The sequence below is a fragment of the Capra hircus genome, chromosome 13, assembly GCF_001704415.2.
Source record: "Capra hircus breed San Clemente chromosome 13, ASM170441v1, whole genome shotgun sequence".
NCBI classification, from domain to species: Eukaryota; Metazoa; Chordata; class Mammalia; order Artiodactyla; family Bovidae; genus Capra; species Capra hircus.
Window position 1 is genome coordinate 64851711 of NC_030820.1, and position 22570 is coordinate 64874280.

Sequence of the window (22570 nt, forward strand, 5' to 3'; positions counted from 1 at the left end):
GATGAGATGGTTGGATAAACATCACCAACTGATTGGACATGAGTTTGAGCAAAGTCTCGGAGATGGTGAAGGACAGCGAAGCCTGGTGTGCTGCAGTCTATGGGATCACAAGAGTCAGACATGATTTAGTGACTGAACAACAAATAGAAATGTTAGAGACTTCCCTGATGGTCCAGTGGCTAAGACTCCACACTCCCAATGCAAGGGGCCCAGGTTCAATCCCTGGTCAGGGAACTAGATCCTACATACAGCAAGTAAGACCTGCTGCAGTCAAATAAATATTGTTTTAAAAGTTTTTTTAAAAAAGTTAGTCAATAATAATAATAATATAAGAAATAATAATGATAGCAGTAGAAGAAGCCCAGTTTTCTGTGTGGTCCCACTGACTTAAAGGGAATCGAGCTCTTTGGGTTTAAATCCAGAGTCATATCTGGGAATGTTCTGCCTTGGTCTTTGGAATGTAGCCTGGATTCTTCTGGGAAAGTGAGAGGCTCCATCTAGCTGAGGAGGGTGGGAAAGTGGCCCTGCCCCTGGGGAGAGGAGGGGAGGGGAGGGGAGAGGAGGGGAGAGCAAGGCTTCTTCCTGGGGAAAGAAAGGAACGGGAGGAGGGTTGAGGGAAGGAGAGTTGAACTGGCCTGGCCAGGCAGTGCCATCTGGGCAGCTGGGTCTGGCCCATGGGAGCCCAGGGATGGGGAGGGCAGCAAGCAGAGGAGGCTGTCAATTTGGAAGGAAAATATTTGCAGTAAGCAGTCAGAAAAAAATCTCTTAGCAGACGTGTCTATCAAAGAACGAATTCATCTGGTGTAACTCCTAAGTTTCACTGGTCCTTTCGCGCATTCATTTGAGTAAATGTGGTGAACTGAACTCAAGCAGAGCACCCTAGTGTGAAAAAGTGACTTGCCCAAGGCCACACCCCCGAGGGTCTGGGGAGGTCCTGGGAAGAACTGACTCTGGGAAGCTGGGGATTGAAAAGTCCACAGACAAAAGAGGACATCTGTAGGGAAGTCCGCCCAGCAGGACTCCAGTCCTTCTGGGAGCTGGCCCCCGCTGGTTTGTGCATCTTCACGTCTCCTGTCTGGAGGGAGGGCGTGTTCTCTAGGACTCGGAGGAGCTGGTTGCCTTCTGCTTCCTGCTCTCTGACTACTGAGCCTAGGGGCAGCAGAGAGAGTGGAGGCACCAGAAGCTGTGTCTTGGGAACATCTGGCGAAAGAGCTGGTGATGTTTAACTTGGAGAAGAGAAGGCTTGGTTTGGGGGTGGGGAGAAGGGACATGCTTGCTGTCTTGGTTCTCTGAGAGGGGTTGGGGAGAGGGGCATAGCTTCATTCCGTGGGGGATCTAGGGTTGATAATAGAACCTGGGGTAGGTCATCCTGATGGAGCATCTGCCTTGGGAGAGAAGAGTGGACGGAAGGAGCTGCCTGTCTCTGGAGTGTGGGAGTGCAGATGGATCCTGGTGAGGTGGACACTAAGGGATGCAGCCCATTGGTGAGGTGGACGCTGAAGGAAATGCAGCCTGGGGGGGGGGGCGGGGAGGGTGTGGAGGCTTGGTTCTCCTGTGGGTGGCGTCCCAGATTTGAACCTCCAGTTTCCAGTGTGGTGGATTCTGCAGCACCTAGAACGGTGGCTGGCATGCAGTAGGTGCTCAGGAATGATTTAAAGAATGTGGATGTGTATGCCCGGGATGGTGGCGGGTCAGGGAGCAGGGGTCGTGTGGGCTGCAAATGTGGACCGGTGGGCAGAAATCTCCGGGGATCATGTTGTGGAGACAGGTACATCCAGCTCTTTCTTTCATTGGCAAAGTGAGGCCCAGAGCAAGAGAGCCATGTGCCCAAAGGTACTGGTTGACACGTGACAGGGCTGGACTGGAAGGCAGGCTGTTGGGGGTTCTCCTCTGTCTGGTAAGGTGGTCTGGACAGCTTTCTGAGTTCTAACAGCGCGGCTGGAGGGGAGGAGCCAGGCTTCACTTGGTTTTGAGCCAGGACCTTGGTGCCTTCTGGCCACCCCCCAAGCCCACCTTCCTAGAGCCTGGATGCCTACGGCACCTCCAGAAACAGCTGTACACCGGCCAGGCCCCACCGTTACACAGCCATTTGTCACCGAAGCACATAGGAACAAATGCACACGTACACACACATGGGACCCCTGGGAGACGTTTGCGATACCGCCCCCCTGGTGGAGGAGGAGCGCTGGCTCCGGGGAAGTTCTGCCCCGCGCGGAGCTGCCGGGGAGGGGAGGTGAGGGTATCCGGCCGCGCTCGGTGGGCCGAGGCTGAGTCACCCCCTGTGAGTCAGGGCGCCTCTCCTCTTCCTCCCCCACTCCCCTCTCCCTCTCTCCCTGCCGAGCCCCCACGCGAGGGGACCAGAGGCTGGCCCAGGCCAGGGTGGGAGCCACGGAGCCCCAGGACTGGGCGGCCGAGGCACAGTCCCGCCGGGGTCCCGGGGACTGCCCGGTGTGACGGCGCCCCGGAGGAGGTGGCCTGGGAGCTTGCGGGAGCGGGAGAGCGGCGAGAGGGAGAGGGATACCGGCGGGGAGGAGGCGGAGGCAGGGGCCGGACCGCCGCGAGGGAGCAGGCGGGCGCGCGGCGGCGGCCCCCGGGCTGGGAGCGGAGGCCGGGCGGGGGCGGGGGCGGGCCGCGCGGCGGGCGCCAGGCCCGGGGCTGTGGGCACGGTGCCCAGCCCCCGGCGCACGCCGAGCCGCCGCCGCCGCCGCTGCTGCAGTCGGCATCCATCAGCGGGCGGGGGTGTCGCGGAACAGGCTGCTCCGCAGAGCCCGCCCCGCCCCGCGGCCTGCCGGCTCGCAGGAGCCGAGGGGGCGCCCCCCGCCCCGCGCGCCCGAGATGGGGACCCCCAGGCCCAGGTAGGCACGTGCGGGCGATCAGGTGGCACGGGGGGGCGTGGGTGGGTTTGGATAGGGGTGGGCCGGGGGCTCTTTACCCGGAGGCCCAGCCTTCAGCCCTGGGGGAGGACGAGGAGTGGGGGGCAGACCGGCAGGAACTGAGTTTGCAGGCTGTCGGCCCTCCGGCCAGCGTGGGGGCCGTCCTCGCTGGTCCTCCTGACCTCCCGGGTCTGCAGCCTTCCGGGAGAGAGAGGTGGGCAGGCGGGGAGCTGAGGCTTGCTCTAAGGATGAACGTTTGCTGGGTGGCTGCCGGGCTGGCCCACTCCTGTTCTCCCTTCTGGGAGACTACTCCTGCCGCCTCAGAGGAGGCCCAGAGCCCTCTGGATATTTCCTCCAGGCTTCAGACGCTGCAAGACAGTCTCTTGACTGGAGGCTGGGTTGCTGGAGAGCTCTGGTCCTCACTCATCCTCTGGTTGCAGACCTTCCTCCACTCTGGCTCATTCCCCATCCTACCTCCCTTCCATGTCTCCCAAAGCTAGGGGGATAGAACTTGGCTCTAGGGACACGGGGTTTCTGGCCTGGCATTGACACGTTAGAGGGAGAGGACTTGTGGGTCCCAGTTGTGCCTGGCACCTTCTCACTTGGGGGACGTCTGAGGGCCCGTGAGGGTGGGATCTTGAGGGGTGGGCATGGTATGTGGCTGCAGGGGGCTGGGGGTGCAAGTGACTGCAACCACCAAGGTGCTCATCAGATCTAAGGCCACTGTCTGGCAGAGGTATGGCTTAGGAGGCTGGACAAGGACTAGGAAGGAGTACTGAGGGTACTGGCCTCCTTCGCAGCTGCCGGTTGCGGTCCTTGCCCACCTCCTTCCCCGCACTCACCCCCCACCCCCCACCCCCACCAGCTCTGAGAATACCTTGATGGGAGAGAGACACTACCATTTGCTCCTGCCATCACTTCATATCTCCTCCTCTGTACCCAGAGGTGGGAGTGTAAGAGGGCTAGGTTTATAACCTCTCAGGGCTGGGTGGGGTTACAGCTTGCCTCTCCCCCACCTCCCAGCATTAGGAGTCTTCCAGATTCAGTAGCCACCAGGCCAGGCTGAAGGCTCAGGACCTCGAATGATACCCCTGGAGGAAGTGGGGCTGTCTGTCCTGGGCAAGGGTATGGAGAACAGAGGCGACTGTGTACCCGCCTGCCCACCCGTTCCTTCATATGGAGCCTGCGGCAGAGGCAGCCTGTGCCAGCCTCCTCTCTGAGCCGCCGTGGCCCAGGGAGGCTCTGCCAGTTCCGTGCAGGGATGAAGCTGGCTTCTTTTGGCCAGTCTGAGGTCATGCCTACCGGTGACCCCATGTGCCGTATTTGTGTCCCTCGAAGCAGTCCTGGAGGAGATCAGTGCAAGGGACCTATTCCATTAAAACCCTTCCTGGGCGATGTGCAGTTCCCTGAGCCTGAGTTCAGTGAGCTTCATGGAGAGCTGCTTCCCAGAACCGGCATGAGAGCCATGCCTGGTCCCGGAGGGCTCACTCAGGACACACTGAAACATTGACTGAGGCCTCAAAAGGAGGAATGACTTGTCCAAGGTCACAGGCAAATGGGTGTGAGAGCCAGCACTTAGGTACCCACAGCCTCTAACGAGTTCGGGTTTCTTGTAGCCCAAATGCCTGCCTCCCTATTGCCGTGGCTGTTCCATACACAGGACTCTGATGGGCTGGCGTTATAGCCTGGAGCCTGAGTCTGCCTTCTAGAGAGGGACTTACATTGGTCTCCCAGCCCTTGACCCCGAAAGGTGAGAAGGCAAGGCCAGGTTGCCTTGGCTGCCAGGCTGCCTTGTCCTGGTTGGGACAAGGGGCAAGGGCTGAGGCATAGTCAACCTGGAATCCTGGTCCCTCTTGGAAGTATCCAGAGCCAAGAGGATGCTGGGTGCCCAGGCGTGTTCTGGGCCTGAGCCCCCAGGAGCAGTGGAGAGGGTCTCCCGCCTAGGCTGCTGAGGTGGGAGGGGCCTCTGTGTTGCTCCAGCTCGGTCGTCCGGGTGAGCCTGTCTGGGCTTCTGTGCCCCCATTTATTAAAAGTGGATAGTAATCTCCATCTGGAGTAATACCAGTGATTATACAATCAGAATGAGGATATTTATTGAGTATTTACTGTATGCTTTGCATTATCTCCCAACAACTCTGACAGGTAGGTGCTATTATTATCGTTTTTACACATGACTAAGACTCAGAGAGGTTGTGTCACCTTCCTAAGGTTGCACAGCTGGAAAGAGTGTGGCTGAGTCCAGAGTATCTCTGTTTACCTTGGCATTGTACCTGGAGCAAGTACAACCTGGGAGTACCAGGTTGGTGTCCGGCAGAACCAGAGAACTGATGTGCCAGGACTGGTCCTGGTGAAGAGTTCAAGGGTGGGTTAGGTTTTGTGAGGCAAGGGTGGCCCGAGTGCTCCTGGGGTCCTGAGGGGTAGGGGGCAGAAAGGTACTAGCCGGAAGCCTGAAAGAGGGACTGGCCCTGGCTTTCTGCTTCCTGGCCAGGAACCCCCAGCAGTGAGGATGCTCTGGACTCTGTGCTCCCATTGGCTGCAGGGGAAGACTGGGTGTCTCTAAGGCTGGCTGGCCCTGACACTCACCCCCGCCACACTAGACAGGAACCCAGTGACCAGAACATACAAAGGAGGGAATGCAGGTGCACCAGCTGGGACTGTGAGGAGGAGGCCTGGTGGGGAGGGGACTTGTGCATGGGTAGGCGGGTAGGGGTGGGAGCAGGCTGGCACCGCTTCCTCTGTGGGCGGGAGGCTTGTGGGTAAGAATAGTAGCAGCCAGCATTTATCAAGCACTTACTATATACCAGGCACCCGTTTTAAGGGCTTAACTGTGCCACTCATACAATTTTCACAAGCCCTTTGAGACAAAAATCCTTCTTTCTCCCATTTTACAGATGAAGGGAACTGAGGCTTAGCAAGGGAAATACAGTTGCTCAAGGTCACACAGCTCAGTCGTCGGGGAGCCAGGATTCAAATCCAGGCAGTGTGAGGTGGAGCCACTTTCCCCATGGCCATGCCAGCAGCTCAGAGTTTCTTTTCAGAGGTCATACTCGGTTTTGTTCAATTTGAAAAATATCCCCCGAGTACCTGCTGCTGATCCTATACGGCCTCTGGCGAAGCATCCTTATCCTCCCTGGGCTCCCAGTCTGGCCTGGAGAGACATAGACATGGCACAGAGAAGGTGAAGGATGAGCTATTGCCTCTGTAGGCGTGGATTCCTATTCTGGTGATCAGAGAAGGCTTCAAGGAGATTGCAGCCTTGGCACTGGGCACCAAAAGCCAAGTGGAATTTTGATAGCTGTGGGGGGAAGGGCACACCCTCTCCTGGGTCAGAGGGAAGGGAAATCGGGACGTGTTTGAAGAATGGGTGGTCTGGTGTGCCTGCAGCAGATGGTGCAGGGGGCTGGGGGCGCTGGGAGGTGACTCAGAAAGTCAGCTTGTCTTTGGGTCTTTGGCAGAACTCTGGAATCTGCCAGGCCTGAGCTCTAGTTGCAGCTCCACTGTGTCCTAGCCACGTACCCTTTGGCTCTCACTCAGCTGATCTGAGCCTCAGTTTCCTCATCTGTAAAGTGCGGCCAAGCGCGCCTGTCTCGAGGAGGCCATGTTAGGGTTGTTACGTAAAGAACTTAGCGCAGTGCTGGCATGCCACAGGGACTCAGCTAACATCGCTTTCCTCCCCAGGAGCCTGGACGCTCCAGGAACCCTTGCGGGTATTTGATCTGCATGGGGCCTGCATTGGGGCAGGACAGAGCCGGGTCTGGGAAGGTCCCTTTGGTAAGAACCACGAGGAAGGGACGGGCTCAGCTTTGCAGGAAAGACATCGGCCCTCTGGACCTGGAGGGCTGGGGAGGGAGGGAGGTTGAAACCACACCAAGCTGTCCCCTTGGATGGTTGCGGGAGGAGCAGCTTAGGGTGGGGAAGGCCATGGGGTGGGGGAAGGGCATGATTTGGTTTGCAGCTTCAGAAGTTTCAGATGAAGGACTCATCTCCCTTCAGTCATTCTGAAGGTTGCGCAGCGTCGTCTTTGTGCATCTGGCTTTTTTTTTTTCCCTTTTGCATAATTTCCTTTGGATGAATCCGCATCAGAGCTTCTTCCATAATAGCAGCAAATTGGGACTAAGTGCCCAACAATAGGGGAATGATTGAGAGCGTTTTGGAACATCCAGTGGATAAAATAATATGCAGCCATGAACAGCCACAGAAATACTTACCCTCGAAGCGTATGGAGCTGTGTACTCGTCAGGTTCCTCGGCATCTTTTCTTTATTTCACTTCATGTTGCTGTGACAGAGGCGGGACAGGGGTTAGAGCCTTCCCGCACGTGAAGAGATTCAGGCTAGGCTGTCATCTCTTGGAGGGCAGTGTTCATGTTTTATTCATTGTTCTGTCCTCAGCACGTGGCTGAGTGGTTTGCAAATGCTTGTCTGGTGAAAGAATTGATGGAGTGGACAAAGCGGACGGCAAGTGACTTGTCCAAGGTCATGCAGGTGGGAAGACCAGGACCAGGGTCTTCTCAGCCCTGCTTGGCACATTCTTCTCACTCACTGCTCAGTATCTGGGAGGGGAGTAGGATGGAGAGGTGTGCAGCGAGGACTGGAGACAGACCAGGGCATAAGTCTCATTTCTATCCTTAGTGACTGTGAGGACTTGGTAAGTCAGTTCATCTTCTTAAGCCTCAATTTCCCCATCTGTAATATGGATAATCCAAGTACCTGTTTTTAAGCTTGTCATCAAGATTAAATGATTTCAGGTATGTAAGATCCTTAGCATAGGAACTAGCACACAGAGAAGTACCTAAGAATGTTAGATGTGATGATGATGATATAATAATGTGGAAATATTTCTGATACAGTAAATGGTTTTTTTTGCCGTGCTGTGTGGCATGTGGGATCTTAGTTCCCCAATCAGGGATCGAACCCACCCCTCCTGCAGGGGAAGCTTGGAGTCTTAACCACTGGACTGCTAGGAAGGTCCCTCGATACAATTTAATGTTAAATGGAAAAAAACCCCAGACCGTGAGCACTCGGATTAAAATGATATAAAATTAGATCTGACCATAGGTACAGATTGGAAGAGAACAGGCGGAAATAGCATTACAGCAGGTACTATGGGAAATGAATGACTGACCCAGACAAAGCTTTTTAAAAATACTTACTTTTTCTTGTTTTAATTACAAAAGAATTATGTGAAAAATCCTAATCATTCAGAAGCATACTCTCTCCTTGTTTTCCCAACCCAAATCCTTCTCTCCAGAGGTAGCCAATGACAACAGGATGGTGCCTAGAATTTTTTCTATGCCTACATAAACAATAAGCATACAAACTGGAGTGGGACCATAGATTGCATTATTGTTTTACAAGTTAGATTTTTTTCATTCTATATGGCAACATCTTTCTATGTCAGTGCATCTAAACCCCATCCCCAAAATGTTCACACTAGATATGTAATACTTTTGTAATTCCTTTTTCACAGGATAAATCCTAGTTCATTTGGCCATCAACAGGGGGTTGATGGACATTTAAAGTTGTTTCCAATTTTACTCTGTTCTAAATAACGCTGACCATGAACTCTCGTAGTGTTTAAACAAGAAAATCAAGTGAGAGAGATTCAGAAACTGTGAGATTACAGAGGGTTGCTGGGGAGGGTTCCCTGCTTCTCTGGGCTTCTTTCCCCTCCTCACCTCCCTTCTCAGCAGAGCCCCGAGGGGCAAGGACACTGATCCAAAGCCCATGTTTGTTACTGCAGTTCCCCGCTCCCTCTCACCAACTGCTGATCAGTGAGGTCCAAGCGAAGTGATGATGATAAAAGGATCCTTTGGACTGTAAAGCACCCGGCACGTGGGAGGGGTTGATACTGCTGTTATTTCCACATCCAGAGCAACAGTAGCTTTGGTTACATGGTTGACAGCAAGTGGGATGTAGCAGGTTTGAGGAGGAAGAGCATGGAGCCGTGAGCCAGCAGACCTGGGTCCGAGTCCCTGCTCAACTCGAACTGACAAGCCATGTGACCTTGGCCAGCCCTGCCTGCTGGGGGAATAAACCCACCCATCTCATGTGTCCCTGGTGGAGCTCAAAGGTGACAAAGCCCAGAAGACAGCCAGCTCATGGTCCGGCTCTCAGAAAGGGTGTCCCACTCCAGGGAGGTCTCCTCTGCCTCTGCGGTCATCCGTGTAGACCAAGTAGGAGGCTTTTCTCCTTTCTGATGCCGTTTACTCTGCAGTTTGGGCATGTCACGTGGTCCCCGGCCTACAATGGCACATCAGTTTGTGGCTCCGCGGTGGCATGTGAGACCTTTGGGCAAGAAGCCAGTGCTGACGGGTGGCAGCCTCTTCACATGGCTTGATTTTATTTAATGCGGTGCCCATGGGTACCGCCGGCCTCTGACAAATTGCCGTCTCCGCCCTGCCACATAGGAATGACTGCAGGCCCAGCTCCTGTTTCTACCCCTCGGGCTCCATCAGAGGCCTGGCTGGGAAGGTGGCATAGTCCCCCTCCTCCCTCCTCACGGGTGGTCATTTCATTCATGTCCACCTGGAGACTGTCACTCAAGGAAGTGAATGTTCTGCACTGGGGAGATCCCAATGGGAGTTAACATCATTCCCAGAGGGAGAAGAATAAATCTTAATAGCTTCTCTTTCTCTCACTGTATTTTTTCTTTTAATTCTTTTCTTTTTCTTTTCGACTCTGAAGGTAGTACAGGCTCATAGTAGGAAAATGGTGTAACATAGAGAACCCCCTAAAAAGTAAAAAAAACAAAAGTCTGTAATTTCTGCTCTTGTTAACCTTTGAGCCTTCAGACAATAAGAATTTCTAATATTTCTTGAGTACTTAACTGTGGGCTTTGGCTTGTAAGTGCTTTACGAGCCAAATTCAGTTTGGTCTAATTCAGTTTTCTTAGTAAAACTAGTAAATGGGTAAGATTATCATCGCGGTTTTACAGATGAAGACACTGAGGCCCAGTGAGATTAAGGGAGAATGCAGGGTTTCCTGGTCGCCTAGTCTATCCTTAACCATTCGACTATACTGCCTCTTTCCAATTTCTCCTCCCCTCCCTCTCTAGTTCGTGTATCTATTTACTGTCAGGTGGTATATCAGTCACAGGTGGCGCTAGTGGTAGAGAACCTGCCTGCCTGCAGGAGACATAAGAGACTTAGGTTCAATCCCTAGGTCAGGAGGATCTGCTGGAGGAGGAAGAAATGGCAACCCACTCCAGTATTCTTGTCTGGAGAATCCCATGGACAGAGGAGCCTGGTGGGCTACAGTCCATAGGGTCACAAAAGAGATGTGACTGAAGCGGCTCAGTACACAGCACAGTGTATCAGTCAGATTCTGGCAGAAAACTCAGATGCTTTAACTTGGAGATGTGAAGAAAGCTGTGGGCAGGGTTAAGGGAACCCACGAGGGGGACCCACAAACTCACGGTGACAGAGACTGTTAGCTCCCTTCGGCCTGAATGAACAGAGTGAGGGAATAGTGTTACTGGGCTTGTGCATGGAGCTGTCACAGAGCCACTCAGCTGCCACTAGAACCACAGGGAGGGCTACTGGGGAGACCTACCCCCTCTCTGCTTCCACTCTCTGACCTCCTGCCAGTGCCTCCCATTGACCAAAGGCAACCAGAGGTCAGCAGGCAAAGGAGTTCAAAGGACAGTCCAAGAGCTCAGCCTCCTGGTTCTTTGAGTGGGACATGGTTCTGGGGGTGCAAATGGGGATCAACAGCCCAGGAATTGGTCCTAGGGGGATGGGGAAGATGTGCCCCGTGACTTCCCCAAAAGAAAGGATGATCTTGGTAACGGTGATCATTGAAAACATCTTTCAGAAGACTCTCACTTTCTGCCTAGCGTTCTCTTTGTTTTGGCGTTTTCCACGCCCTGTTCCTTCTTCCTCTCTGCACTCCTTCCTACTGTGAGTTCCTGCCTGGTTCAGAATTCCCACAGCCGTCTGGACAGAAGTTGTTAGTGTCTCAGATTTAGAAGAGAGCCTTCGTGGCTGGGGAGTGATTGTTCATGACCATGGACACTCGTGGCTGTGTGTGCTCTCACGCGGTTCCACTGCAGTGCATATGTATGCAAAGACATGCTTCTAGGACGCATGTCATAAACATCTGTGATACACACTCCCTTCTCTTTAGCGTGACTGTAACTTTTGCATTTCAAAGTCCTTTTGTTCTCTGAAACATCCTTTTTCTCTACATGGCCCTGCTCTGAAGTGGGCGATTAGGGCCTCTCCTCCCTGCTTAACAGACGGAGAAACTGATGCTCACAAAGGGGAAGTGACTCGCCCAAGACCCATCAAATAGGATATGGCAGAACTGAAACAAGAAATGGTGGTTCTGATTCTAACTTCAGCTCTTCTCAGTGTATTTGCCTTTTAATCTTAGGAAGTTTTTCCTTAGCCAGTTTTACCCCTGGGAGAAATTAGTACAGACAAACCCCCTGAAGCTGCTGGAATGTCATGCAGTGGGACGGACGTCGGAGTCAAAGAGTCTTGGCACAGCCTTATAACCTTGGGCAAATCGGTAGGCATCTTTGGGCCCGTGTCCTCATCAGTCAAATAAGGATGATAATATCAGGAGTTTGGATGGAAAAGTTAGCTGCTTAAGATCTGATAAGTTGTCAGGACAGGCTCCTGAAGTGAGTGCAGCCCAGGTCTTTTGACTCGTCTCATTGCTGTTCCATCCACCCATCACCCATGTGTTTTTCCATGTATCCATCTGACCCCAGTGGGTTTGAATTCTGACACTGCTGTTTACTAGCTGCATGATCTTGGGCCAGTTAGTTCACTTCTCAGTGCTTTAGTTCCTTCTGTTGTAAAATGGTGATATTGAGAGTACCTATTATGGGTTATTATGAAGATTAAATGATGTAAAATGCTTAGATCAGGGCCTGGTAAATAGCAAACTCGATAAATGTTAGTTTTGTCATTGTTATTTATCAAGAACTGCTCTAAACCCTGGGGAAAATGGCAAATGAGACAGATAAAGGTTTTTTGTTGTTGTCTTTTGGCCATGCTACACAGCTTGCAGGATCTTAGTTCCCTGACCAGGGATCGAACCCAGGCCCGTTGCGGTGGATGCACGGGAGTCCTAACCACTGGACCACCAAGGAATTTCCAAGACATAAAGTTTTGTCTTTGTGGAGTTTACATTCTAGAGAAGGAGTAGAAACAATTTGTGAACTTATGAAGAAACACATGCTTGCTTCATGGGAATAAAGTTTCTTTTTGATGGGTGGTGAAATTTTTTGAAAGTAGGTAGTAGTGTTTGTGATACAACACTGTGAATGTAATTATTGTCCCTGAATTGTTACCCTTAAAGGTGGTTAAGATGGCAAAAACAGAATAAAGCAAAACCAAAAAACCAGCTGTAACCAAATAAAATAAAATAAAATAAAATGGAAAGAGGGACCCACTTTAGACAGAGTGGTCAAGAGGCACATAAACTGAGATCCGAAGGGTGAAAGCTACCAAGAGACAGGGGACAAGCCCACTGTCCACATAGAGGGAGCAATAAGGGCAAAGACCCAAGGCAGGGGCAAGCCTGGCGTGACTGCAGTGCAGACAGAAAACCTGTGTGGCACCACTGTCACAGTGATGGGGGCAGTAGGGGAGCTAAGCAGAGGCCTTATGCAGGGACCTGGAGCTTTGGTAAGGAATTTGCATCTTATTTTGATGGGAGGTCATTGGGGGTTTTAAAGAGGCTGTCCACTTGGACTGTAACTGGATCCTCTGTGGAGAATAAGCCCTAGGAGAGCCCAAGTGGCTAAAGGGACTGTGGAAGAGATGGAGCCGCCATGCAGACAGGAGCTGAGAGTGGCTTGGACCTGGGTGGAAGTAGGGCTGGAGAAAAAGAACAAATCCAATTTACTGGACTCAGAGATGCTGAGTCACACTAACCCTGGTGGGGGAGCTTGATGTATAAACCAGTCAATTCACTTTTAATGTGGGGGTACAACCGCAGGCCAAGTGGGCATTGCCTCTTCCGAGCGGAGACACCCTCTCCCTCTAGGCAGCCCAGATGGAAAGCCACAGTGTCTGAAGCCTGCTTAGTGCCCCCAGAAAGTGAGCCCGGGGACCCAGCCTGTGGTTGCAGTGTTGAAGAGTGTCAGAGGCTGACAGGCTGCTGAGCTGGCCCCAGAGGGGGCCAGGCGAGCACGCTGGGCCTTGCTGGGCCCCTCACCTCCAGACAGGGCTGGCGCAGGCACCGTCAGCATTTCCTTCTCTGGCTGACCTTTCCCTTTTCTAATCCTGTGCATTCGGGTTTTCATATGTTAGTGTCATCAGTCAGGCTTTGCTGGCCTCTGTCTCTCTCTCCATCTGTTCTGGGTAGGCACTTCTTTTTTTGTTTTTGTTTTTTTAGTTGTTGTTGGGTTTGTGTGTGTGTGTTTTGGCCTCCTCATGTAGCATGTGGAATCTTAGTTCCCCCGCCATGGCCCAAGGATTGAACCTGTGTCCGCTGCAGTGGAAACGCCAAGTCTTAACCACTGGACCACCCAGGGACGTCTCAGGGTGGGCACTTCTAAACCTCAGCTTCGCAGACCACTTCCCACTCTGGCTTCCCATTACTACTTGTCATTCTGGATCTTCTCAGGGTTGTTTTATTGGGTGCCCTCTTTATGCTATTTTCCTGAATTTCCATCACCCCCCTGAGAAGGAGGGAGGAATATCTCTGTGTTAGGGTTGAGATGACCTAAGCTCAGAGGAGTGAAGTCACTTGCCCAGTGTCCCAGAGGGAGCTAGTGGGGGAGGGTTCTGGGTCTAGGTCTCACTGACCTGGGTCTGCCTCTGGCCCTGCTGCCCTGCATGGAAGGATCCATGAGATGACTCTGCATATGGTCTTTGACGCTAGGCCTGGCCTGCAATGGCTCGGTGACAGGAGTCTTACCCTTTGCAGCAGAGTAACATTTCTGAGTCTTGCAAAGCTGCTGCCCCCCACACCGGCCCCCGACCCCATCCACCTCCAGCTTCTTCATTTCTCTGACTCAAACCTGTTCCTCCTGCCAGCCTGTGTGGAGCTCACATTTATAGGCTTCTTGTTCCAAGAAGTCAAGTTGTCAACACCGGGACTTCACTAGCCGGTCCAGTGGCTAAGACTCCATGCTGCCAACACAGGGGCCAGAGTTTGATTCCTGGTCAGTGAACTAGATCCCACATATGTAACTAAGAGTGTGCATGCCACAACTAAGACTCAATGCAGCCAAATAACTAAATATGAAAAAAATACAAGAGGTCAAGACTCCCTGTCCTCTACACATCCCTGCTTGTTCCCACATCTGAGCATTTGCCCACATGGTGACCTAGTCCAAATGTCCTCCCTGCCATCACCTGTCTAGAGTCTCCCTTTTTTCAAAACCTAACTCCAGCTCACCCTGCACTTCCTACCCTATAAGTCTTTCTTGGAAATCCCAGGCCATACTCCCAGTCACCAGGTCCCAGAATCTTCTAGACGCTGAAATGTACATGGGCAAATCTAAGTCATGTCCTGGGTGAATATCATCCTCCCATGTGGCCGGGAGCTCCATGGGAACCAGCACACGGTCCTCTGGGTCCGCTACAGTGCCCGGCCAGCTTGGCCCCCCAGCAGGTTCCATCAGTCTGTGCTGACCTGGTCCTGGGCAGAACTGTGCCCATGTGACTGGCTGGGGCAGAAGCCAAGGTCGGGTTCTTGGCTCACTTTCTGGGCCCCAGTGAGAGAACCATGTCATTATCCCCAGACTTGTGAGATGAAGAAGGTTCTCCTCATCACAGATTTTAAAAATAATAATGTGATTTTTCTTTTTAATTCACAAATTTTCTTTTAGGTTTAAACAGATTTTATTTATCTCTGTCTCATCCTGTCATACCAGACCATGTGCACTGGAAACATTTATTTTTTGACTTCTAGTTATTTTTTTTTTTAATCATTCAAGAAATCTCCAAGTGTAGTAGAGAAAAATGAGAACTACAGTTAAACAGAAGAAAAAAAAAATAATTTGTCTACCCGCCTTCTAGAAACAACCATAGTTAATACTTTGCTGAATTTTCTTTTTTCTTAAAATATTTATTTCTTTGGCTGCACCTGGTCTTATTTATAGCACTCGGGATCTCTAGTTACAGCATGAGAACTCTTAGCTGTGGTATGGGGAAAGCTAGTTTTCCCTAACCAGTGATTGAACCTGGTCCCCCTGGATTGGGAGTGCAGAGTCTTAGTCACTGGACCACCAGGGAGGTCCTCTTTGCTGAGTTTTCTGTATCTGTATGTGTACATTAGTTAAGATAGGGTCGATCTGTACAAACTGTTGTGTGTCATGCTTTTTCACTCAGGTGTCCTCCGTGATTTTGTACATCACCTCTTTGCACTCTCTAGAGCAGACACGCCATCTTTTATCTCACCAGCCCCTGGCCACAGGATTTGTCTGTGGCTCATGCCGCTGCCTTGGCTCCCAGCCCGGGCCTGAGTGCTTTTTCCTCCTCTGAGATTCTGTTGAGGTTTGCCTGAGGCAGCAGAGTGCAGCGGGAAGAATAATGGACCTGGAGCTGGGGTCTGGGGAGGCAGGAGGCTGGGTGAGGAGGAGAGTGGGCAGGGGCAACCAGGGAAAACCTGTCTGAGGAAATGACTGTTGCTCAAGCCCCTTTTGCTCTCTGGGTCTCACCTGTAAAAGAAGAGGAGGAGACTGAATTACCTCAGAAGCTTCCAGTTCCTCTCATCTGTGGTTCTGCCAGCACCGAGCAGTTATGCCAGCAGCCTCTGCTGGAGACCTGGGTGGTGAAAGCCTGGGATATTTATTTAAGATTACTTGGCTGGCTATTTCCAAGACGATGCAGGCCCTGGTGAAGGTTCAGCGAGTCCAGGCTGAAATCAGACTGAAGCAGAGGCAGGAGGAGATGTCCTGGAGCCTCTGGGCTGCCTGAATCCATGAGGGGTGTGTGGATTCTGCTTCTCCCAGCACAAAATATACAGATTAGTCTGTGGATTTTTTTTTTTTTTTTTGGAAGCAAAATTAAGCAGGCATTTATATGAAGAGTTCTTCCCTGTAGGCCTTATCTAGCATAATGCCTGATATCTCCAGTGCAGGCTTAGAAGAAATCCAGATCATCTCAGTTTGACCTCATGAGGCTGTGCGCCACCACCCCCCACGCCCCCCTCCCCCCCGGAGCAGCTCTGTGGCTTTGTGTTCTGGCACTGAGTCAGCACTTAGCGTCATGTAAGCAACAGAGCTTTTATTTAACGATGGCTTTAAGTTATAACCATAAAGCCCAGGGTAATGATGTGAGTGGAAAGCATTTCTGGGTGGGGATGAGGCCATGTGGACCAAGGCCTTCCCTTCCTCCTCATCTTCTTAACAACAGCATCTATAACACCAGACCCTCTCATTTGTGCTACAAGCTCCAGCTTACAAAGTGCTCCGCTCATTATCCATAAGGTGGGGATTGAGGATGCTCATGACCTATCTTGGGCCCTGGAGATGTTGGGTGGCTGAGTGGGGCTGCTCAGGGCCCTTGACTTTCTGTTCAGTGCCCTTTGCTTTGGGCAAGGCTGGTGGCTCCTAGAAGGCAGTGGGGGAAATAAGATTGGGGCTTGGAGCATGTGCACAGCCCAGGGTGGATCAGTATCTGTCTGCATCTGCCCGTCAAAGGCCCCCAGGGTGGGTGGGGTGGGGGAGGGACCTGCCTAATCTCATCTGGATCTTTCTCTTGAAAGATGGATTCAGAGGAAGGCTCTAGACTCAACAGGTGAGGGTTCCTGCTCATTTCTGTTTCCAGGTTTTAGCTCTAAACTTTTTTTTTTTTTGAGAGGTGTGTTTTCACTGAAGGGGGTCAGAAATGGATTATTTTGCTTTCCTAAAAACAAACAACTTGTGGGTTAAATATATGTGTATATGTGTGTGTGTGTGTGTGTATTTTAAAAATTATGCAAGTAATTCTAAAGTGTATGAAGTTAAAAATGAAGTTCCCTCTCTTATCATGCCCTGTGGAACTCTCTTTTTGTCCTCTACCTACTTCCGAATTATTGACCTCTCTTAACAGTTTAGTGAGTATCCTTCCAGATCTTTTACTACATGTGTACAAGCACTAAGATGTTGAGATTGTTGGGGTTTATAAGGACCTACTGCCCAGCTGCTCTTTGGAATAAGCAAATTGCAAAGAGAGAAAAGGAGAGAGAGAGAGAATGACATGGCCCCATTTATATTTATATATATAAAATTTATAATATAATTATATATAAATATATTACAAAATATAATATAAATTTTAAATATAATTTAACTATAGTATAAAATTATATTATATATATACATTTTATACATATAAATGGGACCACGCCATTCTCTCTCTCCTTTTCTCTCTTGGCAATTTGCTTATTCCAAAGAGCAGCTGGGCAGTAGGTCCTTGATTCTCTGAAATCTCATTTCCTGCTTCAAGGGGGAAATGATAAGAATAGTCTGTCGCAGAGATAATTTCTGAGTCCCTCGCTTTTGGGATGAGTCCTAGTGAGACGAACTGACTGCCCATTTGTAGCAGACGTGGGGCCCGAGCCCAGATCTCCGTCTTTGACATCATCAGGGCTATGCGTTTGTTAAGAAGACCTGTCTTACCCCTTTAGATCCATCCTGACCGCATCCCCGTGGAGTCAGAGGGCAGGAGTTATTGAGGCTTGGGTCATGAGGAGCCTTGCCTAATGTCAGGGCTGGAAGGATTGGGAGCCCAGGGCTCTTTGGGTCGAGTTCAGTTTATCCAGCATTGGCTGAGGGGCTGCCATGTGCCAGGTGCTGTGGTGGGAGAGACAGCCGGGCCCAGGGCCTGCCTGGAGGTAGTCCCTGACTGTCCCTGGGGCTCTTGGCAGAGTGGGGCCCCCTGGAGAGACTCTCCTTGTCTCCAGGAAGGGCCCTGATTCCAGACCTGGGCCAATAGACTGGAGTCCCTGAGGAGCTATATGGGCAAAGGGTAGTGGGTGGGGGTCTGTGACCTCAGCTGCTGCCGCTGACCCCTCACTTCTCCGGACTCTCTCCCCATCCTCCCTTTCTGTCTCTCCCTCCTCCCCCTTCTCTCTGTGGCTCTTTGTCCATTTGTCTCCATCTGTCTCTCTCGGCGTGTGGTTCCTGTCCCCCTCGCTCTGTTCTGTCATGCCCTCGCTGCCCCTCTCCCTCATCACATTCTCTCTCCTTCATGCCAATGCAGGCGTGCTGGTCACCATGACAACAGAGACAGGCCCTGATTCTGAGGTGAAGAAGGCTCAGGAGGAGGCCCCGCAGCAGCCTGAAGCAGCCGCCGCAGCGACCACCCCTGTGACCCCCGCGGGCCACGGCCATCTCGAGGCCAACTCCAATGAGAAGCAGCCGCCCCAGCAGGACGCTCGGCCTGCAGAACAGGTGTGTGCCCGGGAGCGGGGAAAGAAGGGAACTGAGGTGTACTGTTGACCCACGACATGCCGAGCACTGTGCAGGGACCATCGTGTTCATTTTTACATTTTATTCTCCAGGACCTCAGGAGATAACTATTCATTTGCTCATGTTACAGTGCGGGAAATAGAGCCTCAGCAGGATGGACTCACATTGCTATAAAGTGCTGTATGCTTAGTCGCTCAGTCATGTCCAGCTCTTTGTGACCCCATGGACTATAGTCTGCCAGGCCTCTCTGTCCATGGGGATTCTCCAGACAAGAATACAGGAGTGGGTTGCCATGCCCTCCTACAGGGGATCTTCCCAACCCAGGGATCGAACCCAGGTCTCCCACATTGCAGGTGGATTCTTTGCCATCTGAGCCACCAGGGAAGCATAAAGTGACAGAAGTGCAAGTCAAATCTGCATCTGTATCTGTATATATATTGACCGCACGGCATGGCATGCAGAATCTTAGCTCCCTGACCAGGAATTGAACCCATGCCTTCTGCAGTTGAAACGTGGAGTCTTAACCACTGGACTGCCAGAGAAGTTCCAAGTCAAATCTAGATCTGGTGTTGAAAAATCTGTGTTCCTTCAACCTTATTTTCCTCTTCCCTCAAGCTGTCCATTCTAGCTGGGCAGGCCTGGTGTGACTCCAGAGCAAAATTCATCATCTAAAGAGACAAGAAGGGGCTTCCCTGGTGGTCCAGTGGTTAAGAATATGCTTTCCAATGCAAGGGACGCAGGTTTGATCCCTGGTAAAGAAACTAAAATCCCACATGCACAGAGCAGCTAAGCCCACACTGCAGTTAAGCCCACACTGCAGTTAAAGAGCCTGCTCACTGCAACAAAGACCTAGCACTGTCAAAAAAAGAAAAACTTAAATAAAAGAATAAAGAGACAAAGGACTTGAGGCGGGGGGTGGGTCATCTAGCCATTGAATTCACACCTCCCTCAGTTCACAACAAGACTAGAGAGGGAAGGGGCCCAGCCAAGATCATTGAGGTTATCTGCTGCAGAGTTAGGACTGATATGCAGGGCTCTGACCTCCCTTCCTTCCATTAGATCAGTCCTAGCCACAGGTGGCTCAGTGGTAAAGAATCCACCTGCCAATGCATGAGACTTGGATTCGATCCCTAGGTCGGGAAGATCCCCTGGAGAAGGAAGTGGCAACGCATTCCAGTATTCTTGCCTGGGACATCTCATTGACAGAGGACCCTGGCAGGGGCTACAGTCCATGGGGTTGCAAACAAGTCGGACACAACCTAGTGACTAAACAACAACAGCAAAACCTCATGCTTGACCCAATGACAGATTGGGAAGGAGGAGGCCAAGCCCTGATAACTCAGGCAGTGTTAGTTAGTTCTAAGGAGAAAGGATAGCGCCGGCCTCTGGGTTTGGTTCTGTGGGATGCTTCTGCCTGAAGGGGAGCAGTGGCCCCCTCCTATGAACCCACCCATTGTATGCAGTGCTGACTCTCCTCCTGCACCTTAGACAGGGGTGTCACCTGGGGGTGTTCTTAGAGGGCCATGGCTCTCATTTTGGAGTCTGTCTTAGCTCCAGCTGCTTCCTCATTGCATCTCATTTGGATGAAAGGCTATGGTTTCAAGCTCATTGACCAAATCCTTCCCTTGGTTGGACCTGCAGAGCCTAGACATGGAGGAGAAGGACTACGGGGAGGCCGACGGCCTGTCAGAGAGGACCACACCCAGCAAGGCCCAGAAGTCACCCCAGAAGATTGCCAAGAAGTACAAGAGCGCCGTCTGCCGAGTCACTCTGCTCGATGCTTCTGAGTATGAGTGCGAGGTGGAGGTAGGGAGCCACAGCCCAGCCCCAGCCCCAGCGCACTGGCCTTGGAGCCAGGACAGGCCTCTGGGCACTCAGCCTGGGCGAAGCCAGAGGGCATCCATTCTTAATGGATGCCTGGACCGACTGCCGTGAAATGATAGGCCAGCCCTCCTTTGCCTGGACCTTGTCACCAAGGCCCAGAGAGGGCTCTTATGACTGCACATAGAAAGCCTTCTTAGGGTGGCTGTACCTTGGGTAGGATTCACTGTCTAGGGGCTGATCTGTAGCCTGGTAGGACCTGGCCTCTTCTATCTCACTGTATAGATACTGAGGTTTCAACTAGAATCATTTTCATGTATTTATTGGATGGGGAGAGGGGTTCTCCCTGTGAACCACCCTGTCCAGGGCTCCAGGACAAACTGGTCACTCGAGGGTTCCATGGTAAGGTGTCCCCCAGGCATAGGGAGGTGGCGCATGGGAAGAACTGCTCCCCATAGGCTTTGTAGAAACCCCGTGGCATGGTTCTGTCCCCCAGTGGGTGGCAGGGAGGACACCTCTTCTCTGGGGTCAGCCCTCCTGGCCCCGCATTTAGCGTCTCCCTTTCCTATATTGGCTGGAACTCCCACTCGAATTCTGAACTCTGACCACCCCCTTAGAGGTTCTGCCCCCGTCCACGTGCCATTCCCGGCTTGTCCACATGTATGGAAAAGTCCAGAGGGTGGCCTTACTGCTGAGAGTTACAAGAGCCACCAGTTCCCCTCTACTCCACCCCAACCTCTGACTGGTCTTAAGGGACTGACTTACTTCTAAGCCCTGGGAGGCTGGTTCTGTCTTCTTTTCAGGGTTGGGGTTTCTGTCTTTTTTTTTTTTTTTGATGTTTATTTCTTCCATAGAAGGGTTGCAGGGTGGACACCCAGGGCCAAAGAGAGGGATATCCTCTCCTTCTTGTCTTCTGCCCATGCCGGCTCCAGGGTGCTGTTTCAGCTGCTCTAGGAGAGTGTGAGGGTTTGACCGAGGCCGCTTTCTCTGAAGGCCTCCTTCAAGAGAGGAGGCCAAAACCCCAAAATTCCCCTTGATTTTTCAGCCGATCCCACAGTCAGGCCTGATCCCTGTTCCCAGGCACTCTGCCAGACCTTGCAGGGAGCTCACCACCTCCCTGGAGTCCACTGCCTCTTTGGGTGGTGACTGCTTCACATGCCTCTTGGTGCTCGTCTTCACACCTGTGGGTTGGGTATCCACAAGTTCTGGGCTTTGTCCTTCCTAATCCTCAGGCCTGGATGGTGCCCAGAGAGGTACCACGTGTGGATGATGGGAGCTAGGGGAGAAGGTGACTCCCACAGTGCTGCTTCCATCTGAAGCTGATTTAAGCACTATGAACAACTGAAGAAACTCTCTTGTTGCTTGGATAGGGGGTGCCCCCTTAGTGTAAGGGGAGGGACCGGGGAGGAGAGTTACTCTGTGACACTGAGTCCCAGGCCCACCCCTCCTCCCCTGCCCACATCCGTGACTTGTCAGGCAGCTCATCTCTTCCTCTCACATCCAAAGTTCAGATTTTTGATTTTCTTGTCCTTGGGTCCAACTTAGACTGTTTCTCTTACTCACTGTCCAGGAAGGAGAAGTCAGTCACACCCTGACCCCACTCCGGCTACCCCCAAGCAGATTAAGTGCTAGGAGGACCCCAGGAGGGCTTGGACGAAGGCAGTGGATGGGCTGGGATTAGTGTCCCCCCAGGGTCCCTTTGGACTTGGTGAGCAGAGCCCGGTGGGAGACAGGAGCTCTGAGATCCTCCCCAGATGCTGGAAGCCTCTTGGGGGTTTTCATGTTGTCCTGGTGAAGCCTGGGGCACCTTCCCACCCCACCCTGACATGTATTCCAGCCTCATGGGATCTCTGCATCTCTCTCTAGAAACACGGCCGGGGCCAGGTGCTGTTTGACCTGGTCTGTGAGCACCTCAACCTCTTGGAGAAGGACTACTTTGGCCTGACCTTCTGTGATGCTGACAGTCAGAAGGTACCTGGGCTGGGGAGCGGAGTTGGCTGGAGGGTCTGCTGCGGGGAGACGTCTTCTCTTAAGCCCCCATTGGCCTGGCCGCATTCTATGGCTTCCACCAATCCTCAGACCTTCATTAGGCACCTTGTCTTTTTGGGGGGGAGGCGGACACGACTGAGCGACTGAACTGAACTGAGACCATTTTTAAAGTCTTTATTGAATTTGATTCAATACTGCTTCTGTTTTATGTTTTAAAGGTTTTTTGGCTGCGGGGCATGTGGGATTTTAAATCCCCGATCAGGGATCTAACCTGCAACCCTGCATTGGAAGGTGACCTCTTAACCACTGGACTGCCAAGGAAGTCCCCACTAGGCACCTTCTGTTTGCGCAACCCCAGGGTTCATCCATCCCTGTCTATCCTCAGTTCTCTGTCTCCCCTGTGTGCCGGTCCTTCCTTGGGACCTGCAAGTCCGCCCCAGATGTTGTGACATCTCTTCCTGGGGAAATAACCCCAGTGACTCCTCCTCACCCTTGGGACACTCCTGTCTGCATTTCCTCCTTCTCACC

The 22570-nt window shown here is 52.0% G+C and overlaps 1 protein-coding gene across 9 annotated transcripts in view; it reads left to right on the forward strand.

The window, feature by feature from the left end:
- EPB41L1 (erythrocyte membrane protein band 4.1 like 1) overlaps positions 1-22570 on the forward strand; it is a 135274-nt gene that overhangs the window by 59261 nt on the left and 53443 nt on the right. For 2 of the 9 annotated variants that reach the window (XM_018057803.1, XM_018057804.1), the window contains exons 1-4: positions 1431-1452; positions 18024-18214; positions 19874-20038; positions 21920-22024. In XM_018057803.1, coding sequence (XP_017913292.1) covers positions 1443-1452; positions 18024-18214; positions 19874-20038; positions 21920-22024 — 471 coding nt within the window. In that variant the 5' untranslated portion in view covers positions 1431-1442. Of the gene's footprint in view, positions 1-924; positions 1216-1430; positions 1453-1816; positions 2282-2697; positions 2856-6261; positions 6645-18023; positions 18215-19873; positions 20039-21919; positions 22025-22570 lie in introns of those variants that run through there. The other 7 variants (XM_018057797.1, XM_018057798.1, XM_018057802.1 and 4 more) reach the window with 6 other exon arrangements.